The following is a 13,976-nucleotide window of genomic DNA, read 5'->3' as shown; positions in this document are numbered from 1 at the left end:
TCAAAACAGGGAATCCCAAGTAGGATAAAGTTGAGATTTTTATTTTTTTTTCTCAATGTGTCTCTATCTAACCAAAATTCCTGGTGTCTTCGGAAAGAAGGCAGCATAGTGAAAGGAGCATGAATTTGGGAATTACACAAAAAAGGGCTTCTGTTCCAGCTCTGTCACTTATCAGCTCTTTAACCTGAGTTTCAGCAGCATCATCATCTGTCCAGATGAAGATGGTGACATCGATGTCAAGGAGTTATGTGTGTGGGGGAAATATATTTATATACATGTGCTCTGTATGTCATAGTTATTAAATTTTGTTTCTTTTTCGCGTATATGGATTTTGATATGGTCTTCTCTTATGTGAACTACTTTGTCTCTTTTGAGACTACTGTTTAATTAATTGAGCTTAGAGTCAGTTCCTAGTTCCTTTGGCATAATTTCAGAGATAGTGATGGGCTCCCATAAACAAAATAATTAAATACCAGACAACTGATTGAATTCCGTGAGACATGGAGGAAAGTGGAGACCAAGAATGAGCCTGAACCCATACAAGATCATGTGCTATTGTTATTTAACTTTGGGTAACTTATTAAAATTCTTTATCAAGTAAAATGACATCAGGTGAGAAAATGGATGTATTTTGGAACCTCGTGTTGTCACAATATATTCCAGAGATGTCAAAATGAAGGATGTTGTAATCATTACACTAATGGCTATTATGAAAATGTGCAGGGAAAAAACACTGTATGGCAGACTCTATGTTACACATCTTTTACTGTTACCATTTGTTTAGTGTTAGATTCACCCTATGAACTTGAATCAGCTTGAAGTCACATAATATAAATATGGCATAATAAAACTCCTCTAACTACAAGCATACATGATTTCCCTCATGTTTTTCCTTGGGAACTTTGACTTCATTCACTATCTTTAATGAGTATTCTGAAAATGACTTTTAGGGCAAACCAGCCTTTTTTATCCAGTAAGCTCTATACATTCCAAAGAATATATACAGAAATAGAGCATTTCCTTTTTTTCTGGAACAAATACATTCAGAAACTGTGAAGGTGTGCTATAAATGGAAAAAAGAATAAATCGTGTTTTATGAAACACCTACTTCATCCATGGAAATCACTTCAGTGACAGAGTTTTTAAGGAAATAGCTTTATATTCTGAAATGATCTGAGAACCTAGGAATAAATGGAATTGCATACACTGCCTGGATTGGGTAAAATTACGGTAGCTGGGCTGTTCTGGTGCTTCAGGCCACAAACTGAGTGCTATTCGCGATGAAGGGAAAAATGGAAAAGCAATTAAATGGTCCTGAAGTTGTTGGGGTTATTATGGTGCCCTTAAAAAATCACCCTCTCAAGTATGACATATTGAAACGCCACAGGATACCACATTGCATCGACCATTTTTATCCTATCTAGATATAGAAATATATGTTTTATTCTAAAAAATATCCAAGCAAGTCCTTCTACACGAATGTGCTTCCCTTTTGCTTTTTTTATTCCCCCTTTTATATAATCCAATGAATTTTGTCAGATTTGTTCCCTGCCAAAAGTTTGATGTAGGTATATAATTTTAAATGTCTTTATATATAAGGATACCAGACCCCAGTCTGTGTCTAGTTCTGTGGTTGTTGCAGAGAAGTGCTTTTCTTAAATCCTTTCCATTTCACAAGGTAGACAAACTGCAATAAAAGCAGCTATCCACTAGATAATTGGGAATTATTTAATTCCCAAACTGCACGAGTTTCTATTGAGGTTCTCGGAATGAATTTTTCCCCAGTCTTATTAAGTGTCTGCAAATTAAAAGAGGTATAAGAAAATTCTTTTGTTGTGTTGCTAAAGATAGTCCAGATCATGACGCAGAAAATCATACTCTCATCGTGGGAAGGGAATTTAGATGTCACTGTCACAGTGTACTCTCTAAAAGATGTGCGAATCCCTTCTACGTGAACAATTCTGATTGTTGGGGATCATAGCCAATTTCCCCCTATTTTTTGGACTAGTTCTAATTGTTGTAAAATCTTTCTTCGTGCTGACCTGCCTCTACCTCTGTGGAATTTCTTCAACTTAACAATAATTTATTTAGTTTTTAATATAAATTAAACATTGTAGTTTCTTGAGCTCTATGTGGGTATTTTCAATATGCCTGGAAATTACCAGTGTTGCCAAAACTATAGCATGGAAGAATCCCAGGAACTGTTTAGTAAGTTTTCAAAATAAACTGCTTTTATATTAAGTTCTTTTTTTGTTCTTTTCCCGGAAGAGCACTGGAGAAAGTCAGAAGATCTCAGTTCTAATCTCAGCTGTGGGACTGTGGGCAAGTCACTTAACGTCTCTATAATGCCTTTCTCTGTAACAAAATGACATCGTAAGAGTGTTAAAAGGAGCAAGTAAAATGCTATATGTGGAAGTGGTTTGAAAGCTATAATGCTATAGTATCACTGTTATTGTTTCACTTAAGAAATATATTGCTCAGTAATTTTTAGAGTTCTGTATTAAGCTAAATTTAAACATCATCTCATAAAAGTGAACAAATTGAAAAGACCATTAATGAAATAATATATTAACTGATTCTTTGCCTTATACAGTATTATCATTGTTATGTCATTTAATGGAAAGCAATTTTTTTTTCTTAGTGTATGCCCTCTCCATTTTAGTCTGGCAGACAATCCAAGTTCAGCTTTTCTTGGATGCTACTTACTTCTGTTGACCTCCGACTAAGTCTCAAATACAAGCCCAAGGTTAGGGCTTAGGGCTCTTGATACTTGCTTTCATTTTAAGTTTTCTATTTCTCATGCTTTTTAAAAAAAATTCCTTTTCATGCTAAAATTACTAGCAATGTAGAGCAGCGGTACTTGCTGGTAATGCTTTTAAGAATTTTGGGGATCTCTTGGTCCTAGCAAATGCCTGAAAAGAGGGTTTAGGGGCTGGGGATCCAATGACGTCTTCTCTTAGTTACTAGTAGGATTCTGGCCCTTTACCATTTCAAAAAGGATATTCAGAAGCTGCATAACTGTCAGCTCCAAATATGAAACAACTAGGATTTTATGACAGCAGAGGCCTCCTAGGTAGGTCTTGACAGTTTTTATACAATCTTATGTTAGTGAAGCAACAACGGAGAGGGGTCTCTTTTATTTTCTCTGAACGTGAGGAGCTGTTTCTGTCACATTTGTTTGACTGACTGCATTTTAATTCTTATTTTGGCTAACTCCCAAATATTTAACACTTAGAGAAAAAAGAATTTTTAACATTTTGTAAAAAAATTATCTGTGTCAATTTCTTCACTGAGTACTCCAGGGAAAAAAGTAAGCTATGTTGAGTCTAATTTATTTCAACATGATGTGATCTGACTGTATGGTCAGTGGTATTTAAAATGATAGGTTTCTCCCACTTTTCAGTATTGTATACTTTGAAAGGCTGAGTTGGTGGCAGGAATATTTTTATGCCTTTAATTTATCTTCATGGTTGAGTTGTGCAGCCTTAGAGGAGCATGTTGAAATTGTTTCACAAAGTTTGTGAAGGTTTATTCCATTCTGTGGATGAGTCTTAACAATGATTTTTTAGGTTTCAGAAAGTATGGAATCTGCCCATTTAAAATAAACTACTTTTAATCATGAAAAAAACTTTTCTGACATTAAGGAGGATAAACAATGTGTTCATAGTATTTATAACCTCTGTTAGTAAAATTATTATTTACAAAAATATTCTCATAATCAATATAATACTTGTTTCTGAGAAGGCTTGGGGCCAGGACTGGGTATTTTTGAGAGTCAAATGGTGGTTTTCTATTCAGGTGCATGTGCTACTGTGCTTGTGGCAAAGTCATCTCAAATGTATATTTTTTCATTCTGAAAACAAGAGTTATAGGACTGCTGGGGGTGGGGATGGGGTGATAAACATTAAAATAAATGAGCAATAGTTCTTTTTCCCCAGTTAAATTAAAATAGAATATAATTCTAGACCAGGGTCTTTACTATTTTTCAGCTCATTCCAAATGAATGCCAAATTATTTTATCTTCCTTTTCTCAAATGTGAATCATAAACCAGCCCCATCTTGGCTGATACTATCTTTAGAGACAAAAGGAAGCTAATAATGTCTAAAGTTGTGGATGAGTTATTTCCCATATGCTATGCTGAAAGAAATGGATACATTTTCATTTTTATGGAAAACCATTATTTACTCACGGTGTACTAAGTAGATGTTTATCATTAGGGTAAAACTGCATTAAAGCAGCATTGCATAGAATTCTATATTTAGGAATATGTTACATCTCCACAATAAAGTGAGCTGCATACTGCTTTATTATAGATATTTTGCAGTTTTATGGCAAATCTGACTACCACACTTCCTCCAAAGTCCTCTGTGTGTGTGTTTGTCTGAAATATTCTTTATATGACTAATCATTCCAAATATGAAGAGCCCTCTGTTCTCTCTCTTCTGCAGTCCCTTTCCACCCTACCTCCATACTCTCAGCTAAGAGGGCCCTGGGACAATAGGGGTAGGCATCCACTATGCATGATTATAATGCTTCTCTTCTGGCTCCTGCTGAACTGTCCAAAGTAGAAAGAGTTATGTAAGAGTTATAATGTCTCTGAGAACTTGAATGGTTCCTTCCTCTGCAGCAGCCTGTGCGGAGGCCTCCCCGGTTGTAATCTCCTGGTGTCCCTTCCTTTCGGAAAATAAATCTGGAGAATAGCACCCTATACAAATGATGCACGAAAAGCAAAAAACAACACCAACCTGCCCCCTGCCCCCACCCCCTGATCACTTGACCTTGCTGCTGTTCTGAGGATAAATTAACAACTACTCCTTAGCTAAACACAGGCAACTTTATAGTTGCAAAGTTCAAAGGCATTTACTATCTATAGTAGTCATGGTCCTAGAGCCTGAAATCCTATAAGAAAATCAATCTGAAACATTTTCTTTATTAATTGAGTATTGAAAGGGCCAAAGAGCAGCTTTGTAGCTATGGCCAACAGCTGCGTTATGCACAGAAGAAACAAAATATCCTCTTTTTTCGGGAGTATTTAAATATTGGTCCAGAAAATGCTAAGTATGAGGAAATGGAGGCAAATTTGATAGAGAAGGAATAGCACTGCAATTTGAAACATTTGCATCTTCTTAGGCTCCTTCTAAGGGCAACCAGGCTCCATCCTCCAAGATGACCCCTATGCACACATTTACTCTTTACCTTTGATCTGAATACACCATCACAGTGACATCACAAAATCGTCTTAGTGTCCCTTCCTGTCATAGAAGTGAAGACTTCTGATGCTGTCACAATCTGTCAACTGATGCTTGCCAGGCAGGGTTGGAAGAGGTTGAACACCTCACAGAGATGATTTCTCTGGTATAGGGTGTTGGTCCTACCACTGAGACTTTACGTGTAAGCAGCATACACATTTGGGCAACAATAACATACCGCATTCAATATAAAAGCAAAAGCGGCAGCTCCAGGCACACTAACACCTGCTGCTCTTGTTATTTTCCAAGCTCTAGGATTTCTGGTGCCGTAAGTTTCCCTTCCATCCCTTCTCCCCATCCCTAATCCTTTTGTTTTGGAGAGACTTCCAAATGCTTTGCTTTGACTATCTGGACTTTATCTTCTTATTCTTGTATCTTAGTTGTGCCTCTTTCAAGATTTTAGCATTGCCAGTGCCCTCGAGGGGTGTGTCTCCTCTCCAGCAATGGGGTTTTTAGCTTTAGTCCTGGAGATGCCATATCTGGATTGCCACCCACCAGCAAAGAAAGGGGGATCCAAACATACAGAACCCTCATGCACTTGCTCTGTTGTTTCTTTGTGTCCCCTTTTTAACCTTAGCTCTAGCACTGCACTTACTTCCGGAAACCATTCTTTACAGTGAGTTGATCTGTAAAGATGAGTGACATAATATGGAACCTACTAGACATGCACCAGGAAAAACGACTTACATACACTACTAAGGTAGGGATAAGTTCATCTACAGCACACATATTACATACCAAATTATGAACTTTGTTCTGAGATACAACTTGATGATTCCTGAATACAGTTGGCATGTGTAGGTGACGGCTGCTTGACTAGGTCGGCTGTAGGTTCTGCACTCACATTAGTTTTCTGTTGCCACCGAATTAATTTGAATTGTTTAGGATATGGATATTCTTTTGCAACACTATTTATCTGTGTAGAATTTATTTATAAGGCAATTATGTGGGACTAATGAATAATAGTTTGGAATTCTGGCTTTTCTTAGAACTGTCAGAATTGTGCTCTCGTCTTAGATGGTCATCAAATCAGGTTGTGAGAGCTTAAACTATTAAACTTCTTTTGTAGTTTTATTTTTTTTAAATTTAATTCTCTTTGAAGTGGTAGGAACGAAATGGCCACAAATTACCCATTTCCTTAGGCAAGTTACTAAAATACAGCTTCTAAGCTTAATGGTGAGAAGGCACCCAAGCTAAACATTGACGTTAGAAACCTCAAGGTGATGTTTCCTGCGGAAGCCACAAAGCATCCCAGAGTGAACAACTTGAAAACTACCTGGTAAATTCTCAGTTGAACTCAGTAACTATCTGTTGAATGAATTGGCAAATGAATGAAGGGAAATAATATCAGCCTTTTTTTTTCTAGTGGGAAGAATGGCAAAAAATTATAATGCCTGGTGAATCTTAAAGAAATGCAGAAAAATACAACTCTTTTTCTTTTTCATGGGGAACTGTAATTTCAGTCATCACTTAATTGTAGGAAAGAAGTTAATGAAAAATCTAGAATTTCACATGGCAGTGGAAAGTTTTCTGTTTCCTACTTACTCAATATCTAGAAAGGAAAGGATGGGGTATATGGACTCTAGAGGGGCTTATCTCCCTCTGGGACACATGTAGTATTGATACCTTTACGATGTGACTTCTCAGTTCATTAATGCAAAATACATGGTATGCACAATCAACTTCAGAATCTTTAATGGCAAACTGGATAAGTGTTTAAGCATATCACAACTGGGAGGATTGTGTGTGTTTGTGTGTATGCTGAGAGGTGCAAAACATAATGGGAATCACAAAAACTACGTTATCTATAGCATCTTTTAATATGGAAACAAAAATTGAAGGATGTCATAAGCAGAAACATATCTCTTTCCATAATAGTTAAAATTAAAAAAATGTGTCCGAATCTCTTGCAACTCATTTCCAGAAAACAAGTTAAAAGTTTATTCACTTTGAGGCCAAGTGCTGCTCAGTAATATTAAGTACTCAGCTTTAAATTTCTGTACTTTTAAGCTTTTTAGTGTCTACATGAAGTACTAACAGTTGACTTGTTACTCACACCAAAAATAGATGACAGCTTTATTCTCACGCACAACATCCAGAAAACCCCGTTCGTCCTAAATCTTCCAAGTACACCTGAACCCCTGATGACTGACTAAATCTGTCTTACAAATTTCACATGCGAAAGTGGTTCCTTGGGGGTAATATATTTTTTTATTTGTGAATTTGAATAGTAAGGCTAATACATGTACCCTAACAAATCCTCCAAAGCAGAATAATTTTGCCTACAGAGAACTCTTCTTACCCACATACAGATCTAGACTTGGGCCACGTGTCCTATGAGGCTAGTGATTGTGTTAAATACTTAAAGAAAGAGTCCAATGAAAGATGTGCTACTCTAATTCCCATTCTTAGTACTTCCTCCTCCTGCCACACGACTGCTGTGGGGCTCTGACTTGCCTGTTGTAAACTGAGCATGATGTGTCTGGTTTCAAAGGATCAGCTCCCGTTGCCATGGGTTCCTGCGACCAGGCATCAGCAAGTCCAATGGGCCCCATTTCCTTCCAGATCTCAACTATTGATCAAGTTCTTTTGGAATGGCTTGCTTTTGAAACATCATTTTTTTTTTCCTTAACAGCATTTGTCTTATTTTAGACGCAGTCCCATAAACATCTTCAGAGAAGGCAAAATTTGAATGGGAATTACAGGAGGCTATTTTTTTTTTTTTTAAACTTGGCTTCAACTATCAGGGTCAAATACATAAATCCTTAGAAAGGCCAGGGGAAGTTTTGAGATATGATCCACTGCTTTGTTCCCTGGAAATACTTACAGCTACTAGATCTATAAGTATCTTTAAAAGGGGTATTCTCATCTAACAACTAGTTAATAGTAAGTCTGTATTTACTAAATTATGATTCACTGTAAAGGACCTTATCAAAAGTATTGCATAGTAAAGTCGAGAGTACAGTAACTAGTGTAATATAGATAATACAGTAAAGATAGTATTTTGATAGTAAAGTACCCAACTTTGCTATGCAACAAATACTATAGTATAGTAGATATTTACACTATAGTAAAATTGTATGGTAAAGTTGGTAGTATTGATAGTACAGTCAAAATAAAAATACATCCTCTTTTGTCTAAATTTTACATACCATTATAATGCCATCTAAAGTGTATATTTTAAAACAACCTTTAAAAATTTCTATGTCAGAGAAAGGCTTCTCAAAAGCATTTTGGATTGCCAAGGGTATTGGAGAAAGGCTGGGAAGGCAGGCCATGGCACTGACAGTAGTATAAATAGCACTGTGCATGTGGAAAGAAGATTCATGAGAAACATCAAGGTATGGAGATAGATGAGATATAATGTAAAGGAAGAGATTTTACCCTTTATCTCATCAGACCTGAGAGGTTTCTTTAACAGGTAATGTTGAAAAATAAAGAACACCGACAGTAAGATTTAAGTTCTTTCACTCATGGATAGTTATAGTTTGTAGGTACATTTACTTATAATTGTTTCCCTTTTTTATCAAAATCTATAGATGCTAAGTTTAACAGCATCAATTTATCAGGTATCATTCTATCACCTAAAAGTTGGAGAATCTATGTCAAAGTGCAATAAACCAAAAATTTCTGAGCATAGTTAGTGCCCTTCTATAACGGAGAGCTGTGAGTGCTAGCTCAATGGTTGTAACATTTCACTGTGTCTGCCCAGCAAACGCTAGCCTGAAATAAAGTATCTTTGAACAATAAAGAACTCTGTATACTATTGTTTATCATAAAGATGGGTGCTAGTCATCACTGCTGTAATATTTTTAGTCAGGCCACAGATATCCTCTCTGTGATGATCCTGATTGCATTTGTTTTAAGGTTTGTATTAGAGACCCAAGTCCTGATGTTCCATCCTGATTATATAACATATTCTCCATCTTTCCTGAAGCATTTTGACCAATCAGCAAGACCTAGAAATTTAAATCTCCCTGGACAAACTGAAGATTGCTAGTCATTTGTCTGCATTCCGGCTAAGCTTACATACAAGGAAAGATGACTGTTTTCCTTTTCTTAAAGTCTCATGTTGCCTAATGAATCAAAACAACAGAGTTTATGAGAAAACCAAAATTAATGACAACGACACACACAAGTCTCACTGCAGCCATAACTATTAATCTAAAGAACTGATTTAAAAAGACAGGTCCTCTAGGAACACAGACTTAGTCTTGGCTGAACAAAGAAGGCAGAAAGGTTTCAGAGATACTTTTGCAGCAGGTATCTGTGCCCTCTGGATCTTGCTCTGGTGAATACAGTTATTTTGAATTTGCATCTACAAACTAAATCATTTATACAGAAGGTGACTATTAGTCCATCTCTATATTAGTTTGCCTCTTTTGCAACAGAAGGCCCTTCGTAGTCAAATAAGAAAGAAAATTTACGCTTAATGAGCCTCTTGCTTAGCTAGGCGGGGGGTAGGGGAGTGAGGAGGTAGGGCTTAGGTGAATGAATGCTGCTTAGCCTTCAGTGCCCTTCCAAAGTTCTCAAAGACAGGGCAAACTGACTGTGCTTTTGGCATGCAGGGGCCAGCTTGCTCAGGAAATTGTGGGACGTATAAAACAAAGCACATAAACAAACTCTCCATCCAGGAAGCTGAGTGTAACAATTGCCTCATTAACAAGATCCAGAGAAGGACAGGAAAAGAGGGGGAAGCCAATAGCTGATTATTATACAGTCCTAGACAGATGAAGCCCTTCAGCTTTTCCCCAAACAATCCCTGTAGTGTGGATTTGACAAAGTGGCACATTTAAGAGGGAACGCTCTCGCCATCAATGGGAGTCAGGCATACCCATATCTGAGGGCCAAATTCAGTCCCTGGAACTTGACTTTATCAGTAGACACAAGACAGAGGATAAGGCAGCGACATCCACAGAGAATTAATTCAGAGCAAAAGCGACATCCAGTGAATGTAATCAATAGTCTGAACACTGATCTACATATCAACTACCATTGCTTCTCCCCTTCTTTTAAGTTATTTACACTAAGGTGCTCTTATAACTAGCACTTCAGTAGAGATTTATTTGCTACTTGGTCTTATTGAAAGTACAAAACACACCCTTAAAGACCAAACATCCTGATGCCAGTTTAAGTTTCTGAAGGGTTGAAATTTTGGGGGGTAGAATTTTATCATGGATCATTTATTAGTTTGGCTTTCTCCCTGCACATTTCTCCAGTTTCATGTGGGAGGTATGTTCACATAAACCTGACTGCAGAATTGCCAAAGTCCACACCCAAATTTGTCTTTACTGGCTAATTTGGTTCTATTGCTTTTCAAAATTACCCCTTATGAACATACCATAAAGCCCCTCACTAATTATTGCAGTGTAGCTTGCAAACACAAAATACTGATTTAACACAACTTTTCCAGCAACAGCATTTGTTTCTTTTATCTGTCTCAACCCCTCCCCCGCCCAACACACATAGCCAAAGCACATTGCAGTTCCCCTTTTGAAACCAATGAAAACAATCATATAATTTTTATATTGCTTTCATTCCTGCTGGGCAATAGTACAGGTCTTATTACCTTCATTTTTCAGAGGCTTACCAGACAGACACATCATTTCTCAAGACCGGGTTCTTGGTTAAGTCCTTTAGCAAAGATTCTGATTTCTTCTTGTATCTGTGCTTTGTACAAATCTCTCCTAAGCAGCACTGAGATCAGGGTAATTTGTCCGTCGTCAGTTTCGACTCTGGCTTTGCTCTAGCCCCAGCAATTCAATAGCAGCCTTTATTGCTTAAGGAAAATAGGCAAGTCTGCCTCCTGGACATAAACATGTGAATTTTCTATGTCCAGGACCAAAAGGGTAAAAAGGGCAGATTTTACCAAAATTTCCTTAAGAACGCAAGTCTCTCTTTTAACACATGTGGATTATGCACACGTGTAAGGCTTTGCTCATGAATCACATCTTAGGTCTACAATTTTGGATCGCCATCGGGTCGAATTTTACAGATCTTACTTACACCACACTCCCTTTGCAACAAGAGAGAGTGTGACTTGAGTAAGCACCATAAAATCGGAGCCCAGCTTTCCCTGAGATCATGGCTGCGTTTGTAAATAGATGTGATTACGAAGTTAGCACCAAATACAACCTCAGGGTAATCTAAAATATAATGATGCCATAATAAATGAAACATTGAAATGGAAAAAAGAGTGGTTTGCAAGGAAGAGGTTGATGTCTTCTTACTCAGAAACTAGTAGGCAGGCATACTTTAAAAAAAATAATGACAAAATGTAGAATTATTACTGACATAATGAGAGCATAGGTTTTAGTGGGCAAAAAAAGTCGATGAGATAGAGAAGCATATGCTACCTATGTTTTAGGCCCACTGGAAGCAGCTAGTGTTCAACCAGTTTGGTTTTTATATGGCCTTAAAAGATATACATCAACTATGATTAAGTACTCTAAAATAAAAGAAATAAAAAATTACCTGATTGTTGACCAAAAAATATGAAATGGAGAAAAAGAACACAAACAAACATACCATGTTCACAAACAAAACAAAATAATTCTCTCAGGGACATCAGGGAAGGTGGAATACTATAACAACACATGTTATATTGTTATACTATTCCACCCACCTTAATGAGGAACCCTTGGGCGTTGCTACTCCATAGCCTTTGGAATCCAGATTTCCTCCCACTTTCATCGTGTCGCACGGCTTTCGCTGCTCAATGTATTCATTCATAGTGGACTCCAGGAGGAAGGCAAATTTGCCCTTGGATTTGCGGACACGCGCTACTCCCTCAGCTGTAGTCCTCGTAAACACTGACGGCTCTGCCGATCGCATGTAGGTCCACATCTTTTCATACACTGCTATTTTGGATCTCTGGAGGAAATTAAAATAAAATTAAATACAGGAAAGAAGGGAACAACATGTTAATAGTGATGGAACCAAGATAAGGACAAAACCTTTTAGTACCTTTTCATTGCCCTCTAACTCCAGTTTGCCATAAAAACAGTACTATTTCACAATTAGAAAACTGCCTTTTACAAACTATTTAAGGAAATCACTGAAATGACATTTAAAAGTGATCTTTGAAAGAGCTAACGCCTCTTGTCATAATAATTAGGCTACTCAATTGCTTAAAGAACAATTTATTATTTTTAAATGCAGAATGCCATAAAGAGAGCTCAACATTTAAAATCGTGTTTTTTATCAACACACATGGTAAACTTGAAAAGGACCAGGCAAGATTGAATTTTCGCTTTGTAAAATAACTTTTAACACTGTACTTACTTGAATCATCAAATAAGGAGAGTTGTTATATTGTTTTATTTTTATCTTTTTTTCATGCCTCAAAGTTTTGATGGAAACCATTCTAATAAGATGCATACAAAAAGTGCAGTCTATGTCATGTCTTAGTTGAGCAACAAAGAAGGAGAAGAAATCACTGTAGTTTATAAACCAAATATCCGTAACACAAAAATCAAACTCTAGGTCTACTGAAACATTTTTATACTTTTTCTAACAAAATCTCCAAATGGAACATGCATTAAACTTTAAAGATTAGTGATTCATGTTTTCCCACTTCGTATTTTGGAGAGTTAGTCATTCTAATCCTCTGATTTCAGCCAAGAAATTCATTTATTTTTGTCCATTTGAGCTCTATCTACATTCCTCCCACTACTTAATTTACCTAGATCCTTTTGCTGGTATCTGCATTCATATTAGAATTTTTTCATTCACATAGACATTTTAAATGTGAACTATATCCAAATGAACTCAAATGTCCCCAAAGGATGTATTTAGTAAGAGAAAAGCCTGACTCCTGTTTGAGAATACAATGTCACATACAGAGACTTGTATAGAGATTGTGATGGGTGTGTGTGTGTTTAGGTAAGGACAGGTTACTTCTGGCTGCAGAAATTCTCCCATTAGGAAACTCTGTGCCTACACGACAATTCAGTTGCAAAGGTTCTATGTGCTTCCAGGACAAGGAGTATCTAGATTCAGACCTCTCAATCTTTGGATCCTCTAGGGAGGCTGTGTTGCCAAGGCTTCATTCATTCCAGCTTTCATAACTGAGTTCTTTCCCAGAGAACTAACTCTTCCATTAGAGATTGAGTTCTAATCTTTGAAAATTATATACTCTCTGGGTTACTTGATAGAGATTGTCCTTAAACGTCTATTCTGATAATTTCAGTTTGTAGAAGTGTTGGCAAAACACCATCCGTTAGGCATATAATGACTTTTTAAAATATAGTGATGACTTGAGAGTTTCACCCAAAATATATAATACAGTTCCACATATATTGCATACCTCCCTATGTATACTATGTTGAAAACAGAAGAAATAAAATCTATCTGGGTATTATTTTATTTGAAATATTTTTTGAAATCGTGTTACTTGACAATATTCTAGTTACTCCTCAGTATCTTATTAAAATAACAGGGAACAGCTAAATAAAACTAACATAGCAAAATAGAAAAATAATATTTCTAAGGCTTGGTAATTATGAAGATAATTTCACTATAGAATGCAACATAATGTTAAAGCAAATAATTTCTTTTTAAAGGAATAAAGTATCTTTAGACTGTTGATATTTTTTAGAAGTCCATTCCATAGTATTAATGTGAGGAAAATTACTGCTGAATTTGTTTAAATATATTGAATTACACACATTGTAAGTGTAAAAAAAGTTGAATTAATTCCCCTAAAATACAGAAGAAAGAGGAAT

At 36.5% G+C, this 13,976-nt stretch overlaps 1 protein-coding gene across 5 annotated transcripts in view; it reads right to left on the bottom strand.

The window, feature by feature from the left end:
* Window positions 1-13,976, bottom strand: part of GRIA4 (glutamate ionotropic receptor AMPA type subunit 4) — a 368,916-nt gene that overhangs the window by 28,875 nt on the left and 326,065 nt on the right. For all 5 annotated transcript variants that reach the window (XR_004424402.1, XM_033120550.1, XM_033120549.1 and 2 more), the window contains exon 14: window positions 11,876-12,123. Coding sequence is in view for 4 of the 5 variants with exons in the window: in XM_033120550.1 (XP_032976441.1) it covers window positions 11,876-12,123 (248 nt within the window). In the remaining variant the exon portion in view is untranslated. The remainder of the gene's footprint in view (window positions 1-11,875; window positions 12,124-13,976) is intronic.

The sequence above is a fragment of the Rhinolophus ferrumequinum genome, chromosome 11 (genome assembly GCF_004115265.2).
Source record: "Rhinolophus ferrumequinum isolate MPI-CBG mRhiFer1 chromosome 11, mRhiFer1_v1.p, whole genome shotgun sequence".
Lineage (NCBI taxonomy): Eukaryota > Metazoa > Chordata > Mammalia > Chiroptera > Rhinolophidae > Rhinolophus > Rhinolophus ferrumequinum.
This window is presented reverse-complemented; position numbering and strand designations above follow the sequence as displayed.